The sequence below is a fragment of the Fundulus heteroclitus genome, chromosome 23 (genome assembly GCF_011125445.2).
Source record: "Fundulus heteroclitus isolate FHET01 chromosome 23, MU-UCD_Fhet_4.1, whole genome shotgun sequence".
In the NCBI taxonomy this organism is placed as follows: domain Eukaryota; kingdom Metazoa; phylum Chordata; class Actinopteri; order Cyprinodontiformes; family Fundulidae; genus Fundulus; species Fundulus heteroclitus.
Window position 1 is genome coordinate 25,018,158 of NC_046383.1, and position 26,026 is coordinate 25,044,183.

Consider the following 26,026-nt stretch of genomic DNA (forward strand, 5'->3'; position numbering starts at 1 on the left):
CATACTAGTTGTACAGTATGTTATTGTGTTATAAATTTTATCTTACTGCACAGTCACCTAATTCTGTTTTTTGTTTTTATGTTGTTGTTTTTTAACCCTTGTGTGTATCTTATCCTTACATTTGCGTTTCTCTTTCCAACTGGAAAACATGAATTTCCCCACTGAGGGACAATAATGGTTATTTCCATTTTATTCTAATGTATAATTTCTTTTTATATCTGGTATTGTCCAATTCTGGTGAGCCTATGCAAATTTAAGTGTTGATTTCCTATTGTCCCAATATAGTTCAATAGAAAAAACTTTTATTTACAAGCCTGCACAAGTAGCATAATGCAAGTATGAAGAACTGAGGGCATCTCCCCATTTATCTCTCCACAGATACACATACTGCAACCTTAAATGTGTTTGTGGGAGTTTCCTGCTGAAGGGAAGACTTTCTTACCACCAGTCAGCATTCAGAGATCGTAAGTAAACTTTATAACTTTTAGCTTCACCAAACCTTTACACTATTGCAAGAATCACTGGGTTCATATATTGCAGTGAGACAATTTAATCTAAAGCTAAAAGGGCTATTAAAGAGAGCGTGGGCTAAATGGGAGGCAGTGTCCTATCTCCCTCTTTTATTTTGACCTGACAGAAGCATAAAGGCAAATACAACCCAATTGTACAGGGATGAACCGCCAAATCCGTCATCAATGAGCCACAGGCAAAAGCTAATTTTTCCCTTAAATGCATATCCTCTTTCTCAATGACTGATCATACTATAATAAGCCTTTTAAAATGTACCATGAATAGCGGCAATTTACCCTCTAACACTCTTAGTCTTGCTGTCTTTCTTTAGACATTACATTAATCCTGTCAAAAGCTGTGCACTATATCTCGATGGGAATCCTCTGTTTTTATGACACTGCAGTAAAGGCGCGATCACTTCAACAGCAGTGATGTGTGCGCTCGTCCGCTGCGGCTTTTGCTCACATCTGCAAATCTGCATTGATTCCATGCCAGAGAGCTGACTGCCAGGGCTGAATGTGGGTCCTCTGTGATGGCCCAGCGTACCTGCCGGTGCTTTAACAGAACAAGGGACTTTATAATAATGGTGCAGGGTAAAAGTCTGCGATCAATACTATAATCAAATCTACAGCAGCCAGAGGCATTTAAAAAGAAATGTACTTTCAATCTATTTCATATTTATATTAGGATTATAAATGCATCTATTTTTCTCTGTCTAAAGAAGATCAGCATTTAAGTATTTCTGAGCATCCATTGATGATTGTATTCATCCTTCAGTGCAGCCAACACTGTATTACGCAGAAAGAGTAGGATGCCGTCTCTAATTAGCATATTAAATGCAATTTCTGCAAACATCAAAAACATTTTGTTCGTCATCACCATGCTATGCTCTATAATTAACTCAAAGGCCCACTTTTTGCCTCATAGAGGTTGCCACTTGGCCTTAGTAAGACCTCTTCTGTGCTGAATCGCTGCCACAAATCTCACTCGATTCTTTAATGTAGATCCGTAGCATGGAAAATTAAAAATAGAAAATGTTCCCACTTAAGTCATCTGTCATGTGTCCAAGTATAGCATTCACATTTTGAAAATCTGAGGGATGTCTATGAACTGTAGATTCACTATCAGAGACTAATAAATAGCAGAAGATTTAAGTTTTATGTATTCAACTGGTAGTTTACTTGTCTTTTTCAGCCTTCTCAATGCAACAAATTGAGCTTTTTCATACAGCACTGACAACAACTGAATATATTGATGTGAAAAAAGGCTTGGTTGAGTAAGAAAAATCTAGCAAGATATTCCCTCAAATTAACAGGATACAGATGTTTTGCAGGTCTGTCTTGAGTGTGTGCATTTTGTGGTGCCTGCGCATCACCTTCTTCAGCAATGTCAGCATTTTGCTATAATGAAAAACTAAATGTGCCAGGATAAAATAAAAATGACATAATTTAAATGGAAATTAAAATATCTCTGTATATCAACAAATCCCATCAAATTGTTTCACAGATGCAGTAATTTTTTGGAGTGAAATGTGTCATTTAAGAATGTATAAGCTTTGTTCTCCATTTGTCAGTAAGTATTTTTTGTTACAGAGTTAAAATTTATCAAAAATTACATATTAAAAAGATTTTAACACCAACAAAATTGGAGCACATCTTTACTTTCATATACTAAATATAAAATCATATTTTATATTTAGTCACAGTCCACTTGGGTCCACTTGGGGGGGGGGGACTCCCAAAAGAGTCCCCCCCCCCCCCCCCCCCCAGGGGTCTCCATACACATTTTGGGGGGTCACGAGATTATCTGATGCTGATGTGCTAAAAAGATTTTGTATGTCCGTATTTGCGAGTATAAAGTATTTACAAGATGCTCAACACTCCACATTTTAACGTGGGAAAAGGTGCATTTTTTTGTAAGAGTTCTTATAAAAATACTACTATATTCCCGAAATTTTGCTTTATTTTCATAATATTATGACGCTATAAAAAAATTCCCACTGCCAAAAAGGGGTCACTAGTCTCTGGCACTGTTGTTTTTCGGGTCCCCTGATATACTGTGACATTGTTGTCGTGGTTGTGACATAATGAGTAAAAGAATAGGTATAGATAGGGACAGGGCAGCACCCAACATCAATGTGGCCATTTGATTGTCAATAGGGACTAATGTGGGAAAAATGAAACAGTAAATGATTCCTTATCTCTTCATTTATTGCTAGAAAGGAATCGTCATCAGTTTTGAAATTCCCCTCTGTATTATGTTTCATTACACCTTTAATGTAGCAAGAGGAAAATGGCATTAAGCTGCAATAACAACACCACAGTTAAAGCTCAATTTGATTCATAATTTTCCAAAGTGGATTACTCTGCTGCTTGATGTCAGTCATAGGTACTTCCAGGAATTATGGAGCCCATGACAAAAAATATAAATCATCCCAAAAGCCCATTTAAATATATTAAATTTTCTCTTTGGGGACCCCTGTCAGACAACACATCACCTAACATGTTCTTCTGACAAAACTCCATTGAAAAGACAAAGGAAAGATGTTCTAAACAATAAGTTCATGTGATCAAAAAGTAAAAGGTGCAAAGCTGTCTGTTAAAAAAAATATTTCAAAGTTATCAGGGTTGATTCAATTTGTTAACCAAACCAAACTTGACTTCCAACAACTTTATTTTTGTGAAACTTGGAAATTACATACTGCCTAAAAAAAGAAGGCAATGCTCCCATGCATTTTTTCTTGGATCAATAGAAATAATGTCCAGCTGACCTACAGTTGACTTCAAAATATGTCCAGGGGGTATAACAATCATTAGCAAGAAAAGCGTGGGTCTATAGCCCATCCTTTATATGCTTAACTGTAACTTTATACAAGTCGCTGTAGATACCATTGTATTTTGAAGAGAGAAGGGAAAAAAACAGAGATAATGACAATTTTGTTTGCTGTGTAGAACTGTTAAAGAGTAGGCCAGAAATAAAAATAACAACAGACTAATCCTCTATTATTCTTGTTTATATACCAACTAGCACTGCAACACAATTGGCTGCTACAGGAAAATAAAAAAGTAACACATTAAATGTCCCAAGAGCAGTTACAAAAAAGGGTTTGGAATAATTTTGTCATGGTGCTGAATGTTGGAAATAGACTGAATTGCTGACAAGAGGTATGTAGGCACATTATGAGGTGAAGGTGAGTTCATTAATAAAGAAATGGCAAAATTACACACAGGCAGGTGAAACAACGGATCAGGACACAACAAGGTGTAGACTGAACTTGCTGACTATATAGGAGAGGAGACAGAAGGCACAGCAGGTGGAGCAAATAAACTCAGGTGAGACGAGTAGAAGTAATTAGGCTGAAGTAGAGAGAGGGAAATGGACTAGCAGGGGAAGGAGGAGAACAGAATCTAACAGGGAAACAAGGTGAATGACCTGAGAATGGGAGAATAACCTAATTAACTAAAATAAGAATGGGCAGGCAGGTAAATAGGAATAAAACAGAAACATGAATACATTACTAACTTAATTATCTTAAAAAACAGAAAACTAACAAGTGACGGAAACAAGAATATATAGATAAACAATACTAAAGGGTACAAACACAAACAGACTGCAGGATCCTCAGAGAGCTACAAGAAGTAATCACAGAAATTAACCATGTGAAAACAATTTAGGAAGGTCATTTTTGCAGTGAGTGTAATTTGTAGTTTTTAGAGCTGTTGTTGTTAAGGACATTCATTTAATGGTGACATTAATTACCTAAGACTAAAGACCCTCCAGCAATGAATCATGCTGGTGGTGTATAAATCAAATTTAAAAGAAAGCATTTTGCTACATACTGTTAAGTCAGAAAAAATTCTACCCTGGCCAATTCAGGTTTGGGGCAATGTTTTAATTTTACTAACTCGTTAATGTTAATCCTTTAGAGTGGCTATACCAGAGTCTGGACATGAAACTAAAAAGGGAATATGATAAACAGATTAAGGTGATGGCAAATCTTTGAGATCTTTGGACCTCAAAGACTTGGAGCTCATCTCCAAACATTGTATTATAAAAATGCCAGTGGAAATAAACAAAAAGCTTGTCAGCAGTGATACAAAGGTTTTGATTGCCATAATGCCAATACAATTTTTTCAATTGCTAATTGAGAGGAGTATGACTAATTTCTGGCACTGCACTTATTTCCTAACCTAAAAATTGTAATCTAATGAAAAGATATTTTAAATCTAATTCTGCCAGGGGTATGAAAAGGTTTGACCTTGTCATGCATATATTTTACCTGTAATAAAGTCGACGATTTAGTATGCTGAACACTTGCTTGAGTTGAAAGAAAGTGCAAAACATAATGATAATATAGCCATACTTGTACAACTTGCTTTCCAGTGTGTCTGAAAGCAACAACATATTTTGTGACCAAATGGAGCTATAAGATCTTCTCAAAGGTGGTGGACAGCACAGTAGGGAGACTCGCCAACTCACAAGCATAAGAAAAAAAGCAGGTTTTCATTTTTGGAGGTAAACATATTTGACATTTTCCTCTAGCTGTGCCTAACAAATAGAGTGCCGCTCTTAAATATCTCAGTGTTCCCACTGGAAAAAAGGCAAGTGTCCTTCAACACCTCACACTGATCTGAGCAAACTGTGACGAGAAGAGAAAGCCACAGAGTACTTGGCATGCTGAGCAAATAACATCAGAAAAGACAAAAAAAAGAAAAGAAAAAAATCTGCAGGATGGAATATAAGCATATGGAAGGTTATTTCTATTATAAAAAGGAAGGAGGGGTGTTCTTGGGCATCTTTGTGTGTTGAATTCATAGTGATGTTCTAGCTCGAATTTTCTTATGCAATCTATTGCTCTGCCTTCTAACCATCTCTCAATTCATGGGAAAGCAACATCTTAGTATGAATATGTACACCATTTTTTAACAGCATCACCATTTCTTTCCTAACTTCTTTTTTTTCTTCTGCTTCTTTTTATTTACCATTCCAAATATGTTGTTACGTGTTGAAAAATGAATCAAGAAAAATAAAAAATAGTCTTCATAGATCAGCGGTAATGAAGAATTAAAAAAATGCAATCAGCTTGTCTCAACCTCTTTAACCACTTCTCGGTGTCCACTTTGGCTCGGTGTGTTTTTGGCTGAAGAGAGGACTGTGACACAAGACTTGGTTCGCATGTTTTCATATGCATGTATTCATATGCATGTATTCAATGCATTCTGCTTTGTTGATCCAATGCAAAACAATTTAGAAAACTTAGGATATTGCACTGCTTTATCAAGTCTCCCCTTTATGCCTGAGACGTAGAACATTTGAAAATGGCCAACCACTAATCAAATCTGTCCCAAATGGATACCCCTAAAAAGTAAGCGCTTTAATACCAGCTCAGATAGAAATCCCGTCGGCTTACGGTGTGTCCTTTTAATATTGTGTTGTATCGTTGATGTGGAAGCTGACCCAGTGCAACAGCTGCATCAATAAAATTGATCAATTTAAATTTACACTGTAGAGGTCTCTCGAGTTCTGCGGCAGGATCATGCTGCCACGCTGACTTCACACGCCCTGTTCAAAGTCGCAGTGAACAGCAGCAAGTCAGATGAATCCATCAAAGGCCAGACTGGTTTTTCCTTGTGGGAAGCATTTGCCAGATCAAAACGAGCAGACAGCTTGTCCGCCTCTTGTAGTTTATTCTTATCTGAGCCCTGAAAGACTTGTCTCGCTTCATCCCTGGCCTCCCCGTGCATCTCCAGAGCTTGACGTTACCACTCATTGTTCCATTCTTCCCCTTCTTTAATCCTACGTCTCCTTCCTGACTTCTGTGTACACCGCGCATGTGTTTTGTTTTCTCCTCCTGCTCCTTGACAGTTCCCTGCTCTGCGAATGGCGAACCCCAAGAAAGCGTTGAACACAACAAATGTTCTAATCTCTCTTGGCCCTCGAGCTCAGAGACAGTGAGTTCCCTTGGATTTCTTTTCTCAACTGTTTAGATAGAAGGATGCCAGCATCTTTGATCACACAGCTGGTCTCGTGCCAATGTGGCACTGAAAGGAGAAGAAAGAATGTGGGGACTTGTGAAGTAAGGCTCAGTGTTGCTAATCAAAGCTGTGAACGGCGAGATTGCAATTGGCCAATGGAAAGTAGGCAGTGCTTCCTTTTATGTGAGGTTGACTGGATTAAGGCCAGATCTTTTGTGCTCCTCGTGTGTGCAGCCGTACACGTGTGTGCTGTGGGTGTCATCAAACCAAGACTCATCAACATGGCACACGTCTTTTGTCACAACAGTGACGCTGAGCTGCTCTGTCATGCTGGGTGACACAGCGCTCCAATTAATCGCAGAAAAGGACCACTAATGAAGTCATTATGTATTCCCGGAGTTTCATGTTGACACCAACTTTTCCCAGTAAAAGAAATCAATGACACAAAGCTACACGTAAAAGGCTCAAAGGCGTAGCGATAATGAGCAAGCAAAGGTGGCATTTGAGGAATGAAACCAACTATGAATTTGATGCTGTCGATTATAATTAGACCCACTCTCTAATGTTATGCAGCTTCCATCCTTGTCTTGTGGATTTTTTTTTCATCTTTGTTCAGATCTTTTTTGTTGCCTTTCACTTTGTGGAACAGGGAACCAAGAGCTGTGGGCCAGAAAGATAGGGTAACAGAAAAATCTATAGTTTAATCTGGCCAAATTCAAAGCTTACAGCCTCCTTTGAGGTGGTAGAATATTGTTTTAATGTGTCTTCGATGATAAAAACAGAAGCATCAATGTAAACAATACAAGACTGAGGCCAAAATAATAATGAACGGATGACTGTGATTATAAGCTGCTAAACAGACAAACACGTTCTCTGGTCACTTTTTTAGGTACACGTGGGGATTGCTTGTTACATCAAATAAAAAAATCAATGTCTCACATGACAGCAGCTCATTGCATTTAGAGCAAGCGGGGTAAAGAGGACTTGCTGAAGTTAAGACCAAGCATCAGAATGAGGATGAGAGGGATTTTAGTGACTCTCACCCCCACCCCTCTGGACACGGTGTTGAGTGCATGAGGAGCTAGAGTGTAATTAAAATGGGGGGAGGTTGTGGAGGAGGGAGGAAGAATAATTTCCTTGGAAGTCTCGTCTTCCAGCCTCTGGACTTAGAAATAACTGCCCGGTGTGCTTTGCTAAAGTTTCCCAAATCAACAAGGTTATAAGGACATGTCTTGTCCACAGTCCTCTTCCATTGACTCCATGAACTGTCAGGTTTAGATCTGGACTCTGACTGGGATATTCCCAATCTTTATTTTTCTTCTGGTTAGGCTTTTGACTGATCTTTAGTTTTTCTTCAGATTTGCATCAGCAAAATCACATGTGGACGAGATTTCGTTGCAATGGCTCAAGAAAAATGCAGAAACAAAACAGCAGCATCATTGTGTAAATAAAATTAGCAGAGCTGCAAAACAACTAAAACTAAAATGTTGAAGAAAAAAATGCGTATAAAAAGATAAATATTGCGATAAATACTAAGAATTGTAAACATACCGTATTTTTCACTGTTGGAAATCATTGAAAATTGTCTATAATGCACATGGAAAGAAAGAAAGATATGGGTGTCACACCCTTGGGGCAAAAGCGTAATCAGTCTTGGATGGGTGGTGGAGAAGGCGGGGCTGAGGCGGGGGCTGGGGGCTAATTAATTGGAGTTCAACAATCTTTAGGAGTAGGGAAAGAAGCTGTTGTGAAACTTGGCTGTTCTGCTCCGCAGGCTGCGTAGTCTCTTCCCAGCCCCCTAGAAGTGAGACCAGTTTGTGGGGTGGATTACGTTTGCTGATTTTGGCTGTAGGCTTGGACAAACTGTAATGCTGAGGAAATATAATGCCTCTTCACTTTCACCTTTCAAGCAGACACCAGATGGTTTGGGAGCAAAACTTACTGGTGTTTAGAAGTGTTTGTAATCTATTCCCCTCGGACAAAAACCCTGGCTCTACTTGAGTAGATGTAACCCGAGATGATGATGCTGCCATCACAATGTTTTATTGAGGATATGCTGTTTGACAATATTTAGGGTTGTTTTTGTGTGTGATTCATGTTTTGGACATTTCTGCAGCTCCTAAAGGATTACTGTCAGGTTCTTAGAAGCTTCCCTGGCCAATTTCTGTCTGTTATCCATTTTGGAGCCCAGTGCAGTTTTTGTGACATCATTATTGTCACCCTTTTTTTACTTAATTAATGAAGACCATCTTCAATGTGCAATAGACTACATATGATTTCTGGAATTATTTTTTTGTATCCTTCCTCTGGTTGATACCTTCATGTGATGAGATCTTTTTTTTTCCCTTTCTATCCTCTCTGTAAACTATGACATTTGGCAAAGGATAAAATGAGCAAATGTTTTAGCTGGGCAGCTGAAATTTATTTAGAAATTAATCAGATTTAATATAATAGATGACCAAATCTAAACGTGCTTTAGCAATGTTTTAGCTTAATTGTGAGTACACTTAAAGGCATACTATGCAACATTTTTCAGTTAATTAATATGTTCCATACCGTTTTTGATGATTAAATGAGTCATTTCAGGTCGAACTAAGGTTTTCTCGGCCGCCCTGGTGGTCTGTGGGGGAAATACCGCACTTGCAATTGCAGGAGCAGTCGGCCCGCAGTCACAGGCTCAGTAGTCTCGTGTGCATCATGAGAGTCGGTCTTGCTTTACGGCGAGAACTGCTACACGCCCCCAGTGAAAGGTGTGCTGTTTGTAGCGCAGTGGCGATATTTGTGCAGTTATCATGGCGGAACCAGCGAGAAAACAGCGAAAGCCCATGTTGGAGCAGGCAAGAAAGAGGAAAAGGGTTCTGGACAGAGAGAGGAGTCGTACACGGGTAAACATAGAAGGCTGCCAGGCTGACGCGGACCTCGCGTTTCTGCTGATGCGATTGTAAGTAACATTGTAGGGTTTCCCTCACGCTACCGCCTCGCCGACATTCCAAAAAAATAATAATAAAAAAATAAAACTAACTCGATATGCGCGCCTCTCCGCTCAGCCGGTCAGCGGTGCAAAGTTTGTCTCCCCCCCCCCCCCCGCTCCGCTCCGCTCAGCCGGTCAAATAAACATGCAAGCATATTGAGTTTTATTATTATTATTATTATTATTATTATCTTTTTTTATGTTGGCGAGACGCTACCGCGGCGGCTGCGGCTTGGCGAGGCGGTGGCGGTAGCGTCTCGCCAACATAAAAAAAATAAATAATAATAATAATAATAAAACTGGCGAGGCGGCGGCGGTCGCGGTCGCGGCTTGGCGAGGCGGCGGCGACCGCCTCGCCAAGATAGCGCTGCAAGAAGCTTGATGTTCATACCTTCACTGTGTTAGTCATTGTTTGTACTGCCGTTTTTTCCACTTTTCGTTGCGTTCGCCTGTCTGCTAAGCTCAAAACAACCGCGCCTGGCTTGACGGAGAACCCAGAACAGCTGAGCATCTTTATGACAGTGCACTTTTACTTTCGCCCTCTTGGGGGAGCCTCGCTGGAAAATCAACCCCGGTTGCATAGTATACCTTTAATAAACTACATTGTTACATCTTTTATGTTTAAATTAAATGGGATGAATTCCAGTGTAATAAAGTAAGAAATATATTTAAAAATGCGTGCATGTACAAATCTCTTTCTTGAGAAAGAACCTCGAATTAAGCTTTTAAGTCCAGTTGGGGACAAGTGTTTTTTTACTATTGTGTGTAAAATAAAATTAATCTAACAATATACTGTTTCTCAAAAAATCTGATTTACAATAATTTCATCTTTTTATTAGCATGCCTAAACTGACATAGACAGTGGTTCTGGCTCAGTGGGAAGAGTAGTCGTCTTCCAATATGAAAGCTGAAGGTTGTAGGTTCAATTCCAATTTCTCCTGCTACATGTCAATGTGCCCCTGGACAAGGCACTTAATCCTAAACTGCCTACTGCGTATCTGTGTATTAATATGTGCACATTTGACAGTGTGATTGGGTGAATGTAGCTATGATGTAAAGTGCTTTGAGTGAAAAAATATTTGTTGTTGGTGGACTGACTTATTACTGGACTAGACATCACAGAGAAGGAGAAGTATCTGAATAAAGACATATTTAGAAACAACACAAATCAGAAGTAACAGGTTTAATTCAAACCATGGCCAATATTTAAGCTATGGTTAAATATTTTGAACATAATGCATACAACACATTATAAAACTGATGGAAAGTGCCATGTTTAACACTGTGTGATATCACCTACTCACACTGTTGGAGAACTGAGGAAAACAATTGCTTTGAGTCTGATGGGGCATATTTTTATATATATATAATTGCATTACATTTAATTTCAGCGGATTAACACTTTATGACCTCTTTTGTTAATTTTTTTTCTAAAGAGGCAAATATAAGCGGCTGAAAAATCAGGACAGTAAGCTGGAGGCACCTGAATGTGCTAATGTTCAGATAGGAGAGATTTATTTTTTTTCTTTTGAAATAAGAAAAACCTTTTTCCTAAAAAATATATGGTCTGCTTCAGCATACTTTCCTGTGGCAAAACAAATGTGGATCCAAGTGCATATTCAGTCAGATGGAAGGATGGTGAGGAGAAAATACATAAAAGTGTTATATAAAATAAATCAAAACTAAAGACAGATGGTAAGGTTTCTATATGAAACTGGCACTCTGTGTAAAATATTGCAATAATTGCACAAGGCGTGAAAGAAGAGCTACAGGTCATTTCATGCCAATTTGCACCCCGATTTGAAAACACATGTGCCGTTTTGTCCCTTACCATTTCCTTTTCTTATCTCCAAACATTTCAAACACTTAATGCATTGTGTATCAGTTAATTTCTGTTTGCAGTTGTGTGTTTTGATCATTTGGAAATCTAATCATAAAATGCCTAATTCCCATGTGTAAATTCATTTAACTTTATATAATTTTCAAACATTTTGATATTACACTTTATTTCCATTAACTGTAATTCTGATCTCAGTTTGCACCAGTCCACCTTGTGAAACATGACCTTTTATCACCCAAAATTAAACCACAATACTTTAGCAGCCTCCCACTGGTACATACAATTTATTGGAATTATGTTCCTCACAGCAGAGGATAGTCAGATTTGTTTAAATGTATTTACAACTAGGGATGGGTACCGAATTCGGTACTTTTATGGTACCGACTGAATCCTGTCTGTACTACCAGGTACCGAACACGTAAAATCAAATGGTACAATGTTTCTGTACCTAAACGCATCACTGCGACACCGAGGGAGCAGTAGAGTGGGCAATTGGCTGATAGAAAGCACTGTCTCCGCTTTTCATAATGCGCAGCGGATTACGATCGCTGCAATAGCGAGGCAAAGTAGAAGATCTCCTAATCTGAGGAAACACCTGGTCACTGCTGCAGATTTAGCAAGTTTCTCGCTATATTTAGCGACTTTTCAGACCTAGTGACCTTTCCTCAAAAAAACGGCTAACAAAAAAATCTAGCGACTTTCTCCCTACAAGCTTCTCCAAGCACTGTCTCCCAGAGAGACAGACAGCTGCCTCGTCTTGAAACTCACCTTCAGTCAGAGCAAAGAGAGGAGAGAGCAGTCTCTCTGTTCCCTCATTGCAAATGTACCCTGCTCTGATTTACAAAGCGGGATAAAATAGGTTTTTAATATTTTTTTTCTTCCCTGAAATTGTTGCACTGAAACAATTCCCTGAATTTTATTCACACACGGCTTTAATCCCTTATTCGCCTTGTTCACTGTGTGCCTCTTATAACTGTTGTTCTGGTAAAACTTTGTTTTATCATTACATTGCCTTAATTATTTTTCAGGCAATGTATTAAAATTAATAAATTATTTATTTCATTTATTTAATTTGTAGATCTAAACAAGTTTATATATTGAGAAATAAATATGGTAAGTTGAAAAAATGTATTACTGCATAAACACAAAAGTTGCAAAAATAGGTACTGTTAAGTACTGGTATCGATTCCCAGGTACTGAGTATCAGTACCGCGTTGGTTCAAATGTGAAAGGTACCCATCCCTATTTAAAACAGTAATTAGCTGTTTATGAATGACCACAGCAGTTGGTAGAAGTACAAAAATCATGAAGGGGCAAAATGACCACAATAAAGATAAAAAACGACAAGGACTTGGAGAAAATAAGCAAATCAGAAAGGATTTACATCAATGAGACTCAAGACAAGACATCAGGTTTGGTCATTGCCACATAGGGCTGGGTGTCAGTGTATCTGATTGAGGAGATAAAACACAGAACCTCATTTTGAACTTAACGGAGAAGCAACAAAAGAGAACCCAGATTATCAAGAAAACCCAACTGAGCCTTACATAATTTTTTAATGAACAGAACAAGAACAAAGCTAAAAGACAGAAACATAAACCCTCATAAACGCAAAATACAAATGTGTTGCACACATACAGTGTGTTCTTTTAAAACTCTGATGTGTTGTTCTGCGTCAATAATATAAACAAAGATGTGAAAATTTACTCAGGGCCATCACACAAACTGGTAAACTATGATAAGAAAGATCAGTTTTCTACTTTCCCACAGTCATAATTAAAAAGGTTTTGACAGGGTTCATTTGGCAAGGTTTCTCGCATCTTGTTTGCATATATGTTTGCCATTACATTACTGAGCTTTAACTTCTATTTCTTGATGCAGCCTTTAACTGTGTTCACTATGTTTCTTAGAAATGTTCTTGAGGCCATGCATGAATTTTCATTCTTTTTCTTTCTTTTTTTTTAATAAGGTGCTGCCTGTAGCCCCAAGAGATTGTGGCTTTTCAATAAAGCTTTCCCAGCATATGGAAATTTCTCTGAATTTGCTAAAGATTTTAACAATATTATGTATGAAAGAAAATAAACCCACCACAATTCTTTGCAATTCAACATCTTAAATTATTTAGTATTTTGCCCGCAGTTTCTGCAACAGTGAATTCCTTCCTAACATTATAGCTGCCTTTCTTCTTATTTTATAACATCAAACATAGAAAACTGTTAAGAGAAACTTGCTGTTTTTCTGCTGACAATCAAGACAACAGAAATTACCACAGAGCAAACTTATCCACCCCTGCTGATTTGGTCATGAAGCTACTTTCTTGAAGAAAAGTTACCCCCCAAATCTACTTTTTTTTTTTGCTTGTAAACTGTTTACATGGATGTCTTCTCGTGGTGTCTACATGTCTTTGTCATTATTCTGCAGACACAGCCAGCTTATTATGTTGCGAATTATATCAATATGCAATATAATACACATAAACTACTGAAATGATGAATGGAATTTAAAGCTTGTACAATTATGCAGGTGTCATTATAGCGCATGTGCATTAATTGTAGGTATGCTGTTCGGGATGGGTATAGTTAGCTGTCAGAACACCCGGTCACATAGCTAACAGCGAGGGACTTAGCTTGACAGCTTTATCTTCTTTCTTTTTTTTCTTTTTTTTCCCTTTTTCCCTTTTTTTCTTTTTATTTTTTTCCTTTTTTTTCTTCTTTTTTTCGCAGTTTTATCTTAAAGGTATACTATGCAACCGGGGTTGATTTTCCAGCGAGGCTCCCCCAAGAGGGCGAAAGTAAAAGTGCACTGTCATAAAGATGCTCAGCTGTTCTGGGTTCTCCGTCAAGCCAGGCGCGGTTGTTTTGAGCTTAGCAGACAGGCGAACGCAACGAAAAGTGGAAAAAACGGCAGTACAAACAATGACTAACACAGTGAAGGTATGAACATCAAGCTTCTTGCAGCGCTATCTTGGCGAGGCGGTCGCCGCCGCCTCGCCAAGCCGCGACCGCGACCGCCGCCGCCTCGCCAGTTTTATTATTATTATTATTATTTATTTTTTTTATGTTGGCGAGACGCTACCGCCACCGCCTCGCCAAGCCGCAGCCGCCGCGGTAGCGGTCTCGCCAACATAAAAAAAGATAATAATAATAATAATAATAATAATAAACTCAATATGCTTGCATGTTTATTTGACCGGCTGAGCGGAGCGGAGCGGGGGGGGGGGGGGGAGACAAACTTTGCACCGCTGACCGGCTGAGCGGAGAGGCGCGCATATCGAGTTAGTTTTATTTTTTTATTATTATTTTTTTGGAATGTCGGCGAGGCGGTAGCGTGAGGGAAACCCTACAATGTTACTTACAATCGCATCAGCAGAAACGCGAGGTCCGCGTCAGCCTGGCAGCCTTCTATGTTTACCCGTGTACGACTCCTCTCTCTGTCCAGAACCCTTTTCCTCTTTCTTGCCTGCTCCAACATGGGCTTTCGCTGTTTTCTCGCTGGTTCCGCCATGATAACTGCACAAATATCGCCACTGCGCTACAAACAGCACACCTTTCACTGGGGGCGTGTAGCAGTTCTCGCCGTAAAGCAAGACCGACTCTCATGATGCACACGAGACTACTGAGCTTTTGCAGTATCTTAAGTTCCACAAAATACCACTAATCAACATAGATGTTCCTCATTACCGTTATACAAACTCTTACGGTGTTATCGGACAATTGCAGAACAAACAAAAACAAACGCTATGTCTAAGCAAACTGTAAGCTATGTTTAACTTGGCCCGTAGCAAGCTGTTAGCATTAGCAGCTAACGGACATTAGGAAGCTTGTCTAAGCTGACTTTTAGCCATATGTCATTGTAATGAGGTAAAGGGGATAGTCCAATCAATTTAAATATTTTTCATGGGTGTGAGGCACAAGATTCCTAACATTTATTAATCTTATTGCCCTTTTTCAGTTAGGAATCCCGTAATAATAACACGGATGTTATCTATGTATGAAACAGCATGGTTTTTATTTTCACATTTGGTAAACACGTGGTATTTTTGTGAAATCCAGCATCAGAAAGTCTTTTTCTTTTTAAATCTGCTTTTTATTATCATTGTATAGCTGTTAAAAAATAAATGCAATCCTGGCCCCTCACTTTTAACTTAACTAAAACAAAGTGCTAATCATAGCTTTAAGGCAACATGTTGATAAAACCTGTTACATACAGACATGTAATTTTGCAAGTGTAGGTTAAAACTCAAATCTAGGCAAAAGTGTGACAAAATAATCAGTTTTGTGGTCCGGAATCTAAATGTAAAATCAAATATAGAAGCTTTAAGCTTAAAGCAACTATGGAGCTCAGCAAAGCGACAGAACAAGATGTTCAGGCTTGCCTAAGGTTAGCAGTGACTCCATTTCTTTACCTCTTTTAAAAACAACGGTTTGTCAGCAGAACACAGACACACGGAGAGAAGCAAAGTGAGGAAGAAAAAACTCTGGCTGTTTTGGAAAACAACAGAAAGAAGCCACGGATTCGAACTACAGCAGCTTTTGAGCACACTTTAAGCAGCCATTTACACTTTCTGTCCACGACCCAGCGTGTAAAGAGACGCTCATCTGTAAGATGAGAGGAGCAATAATAACCTTTACATCTGAGTGACAGCTTGCCAATATTAATGAACTTAAATAAAGCGAATAAGGTGCAAAGTTTGGGAATCGATGCAAATCACCAAAATAAACGGAAACTTCCTGCCAATAAACGGCTCTGCGTTTGACAGCATACATTTGTCTCCAGGTATGCTCAGAGCCGTTCGCAGAGACGAGCTGGCGAGAGAAAAGGATGATGATCTAGCCTGAGGTGTTGATGCGGAGTCTGGTTTTACTCATAACCTCTGCCCGTTCTTCCTTCCCTGAAGCTCACAGCTGCACAGACGGCGCTTTGCTCCATCTTCCACGGGTTGCTATGGCGACCGCTGACCAAAGGAACATGAAAATTATGGCCTTCCACATCGAAAGGTATTTTAAAAGAAGTGGGAGGCAATTATTTTATTTGGAGAGAATGTCGAACTGGATTGCAGACAGCTCTCAGCTGTTGGGGGGGGGGGGGGGAAACTTACAGAAGATTTCTAAACAGCAGCAGTGGTGAAAGATAAAGTTTGCAAAGCAGGTGTGGGTAAATGGTTTGGTTATCTATTCACAGAGAGGCAATTCTGCTTCTTTATAACATATGTATGATTTTTTTATGTTTTGGGTTAAAGGTATACTATGCAACCGGGGTTGATTTTCCAGCGAGGCTCCCCCCAGAGGGCGAAAGTAAAAGTGCACTGTCGTAAAGATGCTCAGCTGTTCTCCTGGTTTCTCTGTCAAGCCAGGCGCGGTTGTTTTGAGCTTAGCAGACAGGCGAACGCAACAAAAAGTCGAAAAAACGGCAGTACAAACAATGACTAACACAGTGAAAGTATGAACATGCACACAGAGAGAGAGAAACCATTCCAATGTTACTTACAATCGCATCAGCAGAAACGCGAGGTCCACGTCAGCCTTGCAGCCTTCTTTTTCTTTTAGCTCTTGCCACAGCCATAGAGGGAAATAGTTGCGACACTCTTTGATGTCACCGCCAGGGCAGTCACGTGGTTCGTGTAAACCGCTATAGTTCCAAAACATACGCTGGCTTTCATGTTCTTCTATGGCACAGACAGCAGCGATTGCGTTATTTAACGGTAAATATATATATAAATATACACCCTACTACTTTTTCAGCTGTTATTGGCAGCAAAAAGCGTACAACGGAGTCCAATGGGAGTGTCGCAACTCTTTCTCTCTATGGCTCTGGCTCTTGCCATTCGGAAAAAGCTTGCCCAATGTTCACCGTGTACGACTCCTCTCTCTGTCCAGAGCCCTTTTCCTCTTTCTTGCCTGCTCCAACATGGGCTTTTGCTGTTTTCTCATTGGTTCCCCCATGATAACTGCACAAATATCGTCACTGCGCTACCAACAAGCACACCTTTCACTGCGGGCGTGTAGCAGTTCTTGCCGTAAAGCAAGACCGACTCTCGCGATGCACACGAGACTACTGAGCCTGTGGGTGCGGGCCGACTGCTCCTGCAATTGCAAGTACGGTATTTCCCCTACAGACCACCAGGGCGGCCGAGAAAACCTTTGTTCAACCTGAAATGACTCATTTAATCATCCAAAACAGTATGGAACACATTAATTAACTGGAAAATGTTACATAATATGCCTTTAAAAAATGGCTTCAGAATAATCAAACTTTTTTACTTTTTTTTTGTAAATGCATTCTAGAGAACAAATTGTATATGGAACTAAATTTCGAAAACAAGTGCTTTTTCAGACATACGCAAGACTTTTTTTCTTTATATCGATCTTCAGCTTGAAAGGTTTTCTATACAGGCTTCCTTATATAATATTTGTGTGTGTTTCAAAAAATTTGTCAGTTCTACAAATTTCACTTTATGGTGATGTGATTTAGAGATTATAAAGTACTAATTTCAATATCTTGATTGTGCTTTCTATTAAATACCACAAGCATATGTTCCCACACCCATGATTGCATGTTTTCTTACAGTTATGTGGACCCAGTGATTTAAGAATTAGATCTTGGATTCTAGACAAGTGTATCATTTGATTAAAGAGTTTTTCTGTGTGTTTTTTTTTTTTTTTTTTTTTTTTTGAAAACATAATTGTTTGACTACAGGATTGGTGAAACTAAAATCAATTAAGCACCTCACACTCTTGTGGATACTCTCACCAGGCTAACAGTTTGAACAAGCAAACCAGTAGGTGGCTATAATAGAAAATATAGCTGAAATTTGGACCGGTTATAATTCTGTTACATTCTCCCCTTAAATAAAACAGATGCTTTTTAATTAACTTTTAGTTTACCTCACAATCGTATAGATTTGGATAGTGTACGCTGTATTCTGTGTTATCCTGTAGTTCAGAGTTTATAAAAGTTTTTCACGTAATATGAGGTTGCAGCCAAATGTGACCCAACTCTGGGGTTTTTTTGGAGGTCAAGTGACCGAGTCAGACTGAGTGTGAATGCTCAGTTTTTGCCCATATCTGATTTTAAGTCAGATTTGAGCCACTTCTATATGTGTGACTCAAGTGAGAGCAACCAAGGCTAATTTGATGAAACGTCACTTTACCATCGACATGTGTCACAACTTTGCAGCAGCAGCGTCCGGAAGTGATAGTAGTTAGCAAGATGTTAGATTTTATAAGATGAGGGAAGTAGCGCATGGCTGTGCAAAATTCCTGTACAATCCTGCACACGGAGGACTTTGCAATGACTAAGAGGTTTTCTCTCATCGCATTCTATTACATATACATTAGATTGCAACAAGTGTCCTTTCTTTGGAGTTGAGAGAAGAGGCGCTGACATATAGACTTAAAAGCTGTCCTCGACATCCTAAAGTTCTGAATGAACTCTGTCTCTGTGAAGTTGTTGACATCCCTACTCCACCATTTCTGGCCTACATCCAAACAGACTTCTGTGCTAAATTGGCAGCCAACGCTTCGTAAAATGCTACCAACCAGAGATTCACTCTCTTTTTTAAGACCCATTTCCTCCATGTTTTCTGGACCAAAGCATGTTGGGCTTGACATAATTATTATTGTTCAGTTGTGCAAACGGGTCAGTTTGGAGCCGCACACAGTTCACACTTAGATGTAGACAACATTTTAAAAGTTATGTGACCAACCTTGCAAAAAAATCTGATTTCAGAAAAAAAAATTGGAATTTATGTTCAATGTGCGACTTGTTTGGTTAATTTCAATAAGGCCTTTTATATTTACTGTATTTTAGTTTGACACATCCCTGTTTCTCTCTATTGTTAGTGTTATTTGTGTATTTTTTTTTTTGTCGATACGTGATTGTAATTAGTTCATAATATGACCATTGCTATTTTTCATTTCTGTTCATATTGTTGTAACGTTACAAACTGAGTCTTATAAGAAGAAATCAGCCCACAGCTGCCAAGTGCCAGCTTCTGCTGGCTGTGCCCATCGAGTTTGCAGTTCAAACTACCCGACCTTGTCCAGATTTGGTTAAAAAAATGTAAACATGTTTGTTTGACTGCGACTGAGGTCGAATCCGGTCGGTTCCCCTCTCACCCTTGCAGACGCCATTCTTTGCCTCCTCTCACACTAACAGATTATCAGCCTGTTGACTGATTGCAACTGGTGCAGACTGAGGAAGACTTGCCCCTACTGGGAATCAGGGGTAAAATCTGGCAAAAAAAAAAAATCATGTATTGTATCCCTGGCTTTGCTTCTAATTGTATTGTTGTCAGTTGAACTTCATTACTATAATTGATAACCATTTTTTAGTGTTCCCCTGCTTTTTTCCCTTTTTTAGTCTTTCAAGCTAAACTTCCCAGATTGTTCTGCCCATCTTAAGCCATGCTCTTTCAGCAAAACATTTAATACGCTTAGAAGCAAAATGCTGGATTATGAAATCTAAAATCTGAATGCAGTGTGTTTCTATAAACTTACCTTTAAGATGGGAGGGTGTTTGCAGACTGCTGTTCGAGCATCTAGGACTACATGGGGGTGCAGTTGGCAGCGCTGTTGAATCCCATCCTGGGCTCTTTCTGCATTGAGTTGCCAGGTTCTCTTCATGCATGTGTGTTCTCACTGGGTACCCTGTCTGTCTTCCACAGTCCAAACACGTTGTTGTTAGGGTAATTGGTTACTCAAAATTGTCCCTGTGTATGAATGTGTGCGTGTATGCTTGTTTGTTTGGTGTGTCTCTGTGATTCCCTGTGATGGGCTGGCGACCTGCCCAGGTCTAACCCTGCTCTCGTCCAATGTCTATTCCAGCATATCCCTGCACGACCCTGTAAGGATAAGCAAGAATAGACAAGGGGGTGATGATTGAGAAGAATTTGTTGTCGTTTTGTTGCTGTCCTTAAAAACTCTCTGATCCTCATTTTGTATCTTTTTGTACATTTCGCATGCAGACAGACTTACTTGTGCGTGTGTGTTTGTTGTGTAGAGATTTCTGGAGCATGAAATAAGCTTTCTGGGAACAGTGACGATGAGCCCGGATGGTGTCCCCTGGTACTTCTTAATTATGTACACACAGCTCTCACATTAAAATTGTAAATGTCAACTCAAAGCTTCTGGCTATTGTTGTTGTCATCCTCCTGGTCATGGCTCTTTGTGAGATGGTGAGATGTTGTCAGGATAATGCAGCCGGTCCATATTTTTCATAATGAACAATGAATGAAGGGCTTAGGGTCAAAGGAAATCTCAAGCTCTGAACCAACCATAAAAAATGCAAAATGCAATTTTTACTTTTTTTAAGACTTAAAACTAGACTCTCAATGCTCTTAATTTTTTTTCCCTCTTTTAGCTTTTTCTTCCTCCCTCTCACACTGAAGGATATGGGATTTGATGTGCGTGGAGGTGCTTTGTGTGCTCTGCACTGATGAGCCAGGAGCAGGTAGCTTGACGATAAGAAACATATCGGGGCTCGGCACCTGCTCACCTGTCTCTTGACTGACTACGCAAGCTGATTGCGTTTGGAGTGTCACTTGTTGTCATTTGGTAAGCCATAATGAGGGAAGCACATGTTGTATTCAGACTTCGAAATTCAGTTTTTATACTACTTTTCCACAAATGTGTCCTAAAAATGAATTAGCAACCATACACAAACCTTCACTTAAGTTACTTTTCTTTATCACTCACAGAGATAAGGAAAAGAGATAACATTTATTACTGAAAAACACTTATCACTGTAGAAGCAGAAGGTGCTTGATTTCTACATATGTTTTATTTTATTTTAACCTTGAAACAATGGCTCTAGAGCTCCAATTAATTTATTTCTATCCATTTTCTTAATGAGAACTTTAATCTACATAAATAAATGTTTTTTTTCCAATTGGTTCTGAGATGTAAAAAAAAAAAAAAAAAAAAAAAAGCTAAATTGTTTCCTAGAATTGGCCTCGTCTGGGAAATGCAATTGGTTGTGTTCAGTGCACCGGGATGGGGTGCATGGTGTATGGTGTATAATAAGGGACTCGCCCAGGGTGCCATTCATGCAAGAACTGCCTTTGTCTACAATATAGGCTCCCACTCTTATTACAATAGTCAATCTAGCAGTAATGCATGCATTTTGTCATACATTTATAAAGACTCCAAAAGCAAAGCACTCAAAAGGCACTCGGTGAACAGGGACTTGAATTTGGTCCCCTTGGTCAGTATTCTGACAGTTTATAGTCTCCACAGGACTATAAACACACTGACACACACACAGACACAGACACGTGTAAACAAACACTGATGCATAAATCTTTCAGTGGTCCTGTCATAACACCACCACTTTGCAATCAACACTGGTTTCTCAAACTTCACACACATGGCTGAGCACCGGCTATCACAGCGGTAGAGAAAGGAGGGGAGGATACGAGCTGCGACAATTAGCAGTGACAGGGTCTTAGCCTCAAGGAGCGAGGCAGTGAGCAGCCAGTAACTACCTTAAAGCTACTCCACCTCTGCAAGTTCATGGCTGACTCAAAGATGTGAAATCTACCATAAAATGCTGAGGTAGACATCAGCATCTTGTGCCGCCGTTTGTCAGCTTTTGCTCCCAGGACAAGACATATCATACTGTCTATAATAAGAAGCAAGGACCTAAAAAAAATATTGCCGACATGAAGTATTGTTGATATAAAGCCAGTGCAGTTCTGGTGAAAAGGCTACATACACTCACTTTAAGATGTAATTTTACACAGATTTTGGCCTTTTAGAGATGCCTTTATCACACAATAAATTTGTCTGAGCAGAATTTACTCAAACTGAAGCAAATTTACTAAGAAACAGATAACATTTGGTCCCTCTCAAAAAATATTTCTTCAGTTTGAGTAAATTTTATTCAAACAAATTTCATGTGCAGTTCCTTAGGGTTAGATGATTTTTTAAAAAAAAAACCACCTCCATTGAATTCCATAAACATGAATTGGGTGCACAAGTTTGAATTTAATGTGAATTTTCTCTAATCCACATCATTAAAATTAGACATTGAATATTTGAGCGCAAATTTGAGGTCCCTCAGCAACCTGTTTCAGAATAATCATGGCTGGAGTTTTAACTGCTTTTTCTCACAGATTTAGCAGAGATAACTTAAATGGTTTTAGTTAGACACAGCTTTTGAAAACGTGCCACACATCTTCTATAGGTCATCATCTACAGGTTAACATTTAGGCCTCTTCAGAAACTTATGCCTGGTTCACAGGGCAGGATAATTTTTGCCCCAATATTCCCCCTTCTGTCATGTTCCAATCATCCAGGTGGCTCTTAAAATAATCTTAAGAGATATTTCTGCCACGTGTGGTGTGTTGAGAATGATCTATTCTGCTCACGAGGACATCCGGACTACTCCGACCTCAAATTGGGGATATTCAACACGTTGCATTGGTCTAGGCCCATTGTGTGGCGAGGACAAACGAGCACGCAGCCTGTTGAATGTGACATGTAACCAATCAGAAACGAGGTGAGGCAAACCCTGAGGGAAAAAAAACACAACTCACCTCTATATTATTGTGTAGCAAATGTAGACCCTGTGTCTGCGCTGTTTTAAATCCTTTAACGAACACCTTTTATTTTTGTAATGAATTTTTCTCTGTTAAAATGAGTCCACAAACTTTCGCCCTGATTCCTCATCATCGTCCATGTCTATTTACTCTGACCCCACATTTAATCTAGAGAGTTTTTGCGAAATTCATATCTCACACCTGAATGTCCCTGAGTGAAATCTGTTTGTGTGTAGTGTGTGTGTACACTGTACAAGGCAAACCGACTTTTTTTATCGTTATTTTGTGGGTTGTCGCTTCAGGTTTTGAAAAGCGAACAACAATTTTAAACTCTTCCCTTGTTGGACCAGGCATTGGGTGTTACAAACAAGGCTTTATCTATTAAAAAGAGTCAGTTTTAATGAGTGTTTGTGGTTTGGTTAATTCTTTATCTCATCTTACCTTAAGACTGCTCTATAAAAGGTGCGAACCGGTAATCCTCACATGGACAAGTGCATGGTTGAAATTAATGAAATGTAGACTTCTAACAGGACAACAATCCCAAACACTCAACAAAACCTGGCAGTGAAATGGACAAAGCACTCTAGAGGGCATGCAAAACCGGTAAAGTCAGATACTTGTAAAAATAAAGCCTCTATCATTTTCTATGAAGAAACCCACACTGGGCGCGTCAGATTGTGGCTGACACTCTAAAGATGCAGCCCCCAAGATCTTTTTTTTATACCGGTGTCGATGCTATTGCATAGACCATACACTGAAGCTCCACTAAAGTCTGGTACTTGTAGCTGCTCTTGTTTTCCACTGCTTTGGTAGTTCTTCTGTGATTGCACAGTAGCACCATTTCTGGTGGGGTAAAAAAGTTAAACATGAGGAAAAACAAATATTTGATATTGAAAAATATCAGAAGATACGTTAACCTCATTTGCATCCTTTAAGGACAATGACAAAAAAGATATTGACTGGTGATCTAGATCTAGTTTGAGAAAAGATAAAAGACGGAAAACTAAGTTAATAATTTTGAAGTTGTTTAAAATATTCAGATGGTTATGACACATTTTAGTCTATAATAATTAATGTATTAATTTATTATATTTACTCATTTACTTTAGTGTAGTAGGCTATCATTTATTTATGTTTCTTATGGTAGGTTCATAGAGTTCCACTCCAGTTAAAACTACTTTTATATGAAACAATGATTTGTTTTTTTGCTTTTGTTGTTTTGTGTGCTTGTTTTTCCTTTTCATTTTTTTTTTTTTTTTTTTTTTTCCACTGATGAGTGTTTTTCGTTTTCAAATGCAAAGTACAGAAAACCTACAGGAGTATCAAATCAAAAATTTATAAACTTAAAACCTGCCATGATTTAGAATCCTGTTTAGTTGTTTTGGACTTTTCTTAATCAGCCTTCACCTCTAGGCAAGGCAAGGCAAGGCAAATTTATTTATATAGCACAATTCAGAACAGGGACAATGCAAAGTGCTTTACATGATTAAAATATAGCAAATTAAAACAGAATAAAAGCAAGTAGGAATAAAATGTAGATAGAAATTAAGCCATCATGCCTGCTTCTACCAATTCCTATATGCTCAGCCAGCTGGACTCTTCTTTCAAAAGTTTCCTGTGTCTGCATGCTGCAGTTCTGCCTGTTTCCCCATGAGTTCCAGCTGCTCCCTCTGCCTGTTCTGGTGGTTCCCCGGTCCACATTTAAATTTTTGATACTGACTATTTGCACATTTTGGAACTTCTCAGTGAACGTTAATCTTGTACACATTTATGGAACTGCTTAGTAATCTCCATCGTCTGTAAAGGGACTGCTATGTCTTTTGACTCGAGGATAAATCTTATTGAATGCTCAGGATGTTTTGCACACTTCAAGCTTCTCAGAAAGTGCAGTTGGTACAATCAAAAAATAAGATATTAAAACATATCTTGTTGTGTGTGCATGTTATGCGTAACATATGTGCATTATGAGCAGGGTCTCAACAAAATTTCCATATGGTAACACAAAATGACAAAGATTCTTGAAAAATTTGGGGTCTCTTTAAATTGCCCTGCAGAAGGTGCAAAATACATACCACACACCAGTGTACCTGCAATCTTGTTGGTAAACTCCACATTGCTATTGATTGTCCCTCCATACTCAGTAATCATGCTGTGGTTGCTGATGTGAAACTATGTTATTGATCACACGTCGTTAACAATGAAAAAAGTGTACCATTTTGGCCTGATTCATCACTAGTCATGGAACAGCCTTCACACAGTGGCCCACCCATAATTACAAATAAGATAAACACTGGTTTACTTTCAGGCAGGTGCCTTACAGAAAAATTTAGAGCACTTACATCTAAAAAAGGTGGAAGTGTAGAGATGTAATGGGGTAAATAAAATGTGAACCTACTGCGTAGGCAATAAGGTCTGTATATGATGACTAAAGGCGAATAGTGTCAGAGCAGCAAGCGCTCATACAGAGATTACATATTATTTTCCCAAACATGGAAATCCATGACTAATGTGTGCAAGCGACTGGACATGACAATGATAAACGCAATAAGAACAACATGGAGTCAGCAGTTCTGCTTCAACACAACAGTGGAGACTCTTAAAATGTGTGCTTCACAGAAAGCTGCATATTCATCTCCTGCCTAAGGTGCATAAAATGGATTAAAGCACCAAGAGCAGCCAAGCATGTATTCATTTCCTCCACACTGAAGGTGAGAGCGGAAAACCGCCAGAATATTAGAGAGTGCCGCAAAGTCCCAGGACCATCTTTCCAAATCGGAGAGGGAAGCTTAAAAGTCTTCCTCATTAGGTGGTTTTAATGATGGATTGCTTTTGGTTTTTTTAACCCTTTTCCCTCTTTCCTTCACATTGGAGAAGAAGACCACCTTTTTTGCAGTCACCCAAAGGAGTTACAACTGTGACGTGTAACTACTTTTTCAGCCAGAATGAACATTTTCCTTTCCTAGACTTTAACCGGTGAAAACAATGGGCTTTTTGGACAAACTTTAGCTTCTTCATACAGAGTCTTTCCGTTTTTTTTTTTTTTTCCTTCGAGGACAGTAAGGGCTTCCTTGGTCTGCTGTGTGTGACAGGTCATTAACTCCACTAATGCTTTCAGTTACAGTGCAGTTTCAGAAACGCCACCGCAGTGGCTCAGGCACACTGGTCATCTGAGGATACTGGGGCTCTGGTCA

General features: G+C 39.0%; 1 protein-coding gene and 1 long non-coding RNA gene across 5 annotated transcripts in view; one reads left to right on the top strand and one right to left on the bottom strand.

Annotated features, from left to right (window-relative positions):
* Positions 1-26,026, top strand: part of frmpd3 (FERM and PDZ domain containing 3) — a 163,475-nt gene that overhangs the window by 64,511 nt on the left and 72,938 nt on the right. For 3 of the 4 annotated variants that reach the window (XM_036127195.1, XM_036127194.1, XM_036127199.1), the window contains one exon: positions 379-464. In XM_036127195.1, the coding sequence (XP_035983088.1) occupies positions 400-464 (65 nt within the window). In that variant the 5' untranslated portion in view covers positions 379-399. Of the gene's footprint in view, positions 1-378; positions 465-26,026 lie in introns of those variants that run through there. The other variant, XM_036127196.1, reaches the window with a different exon arrangement.
* LOC110368480 overlaps positions 1-26,026 on the bottom strand; it is a 119,873-nt gene that overhangs the window by 23,804 nt on the left and 70,043 nt on the right. The gene's annotated exons all lie outside the window — the stretch shown is intronic.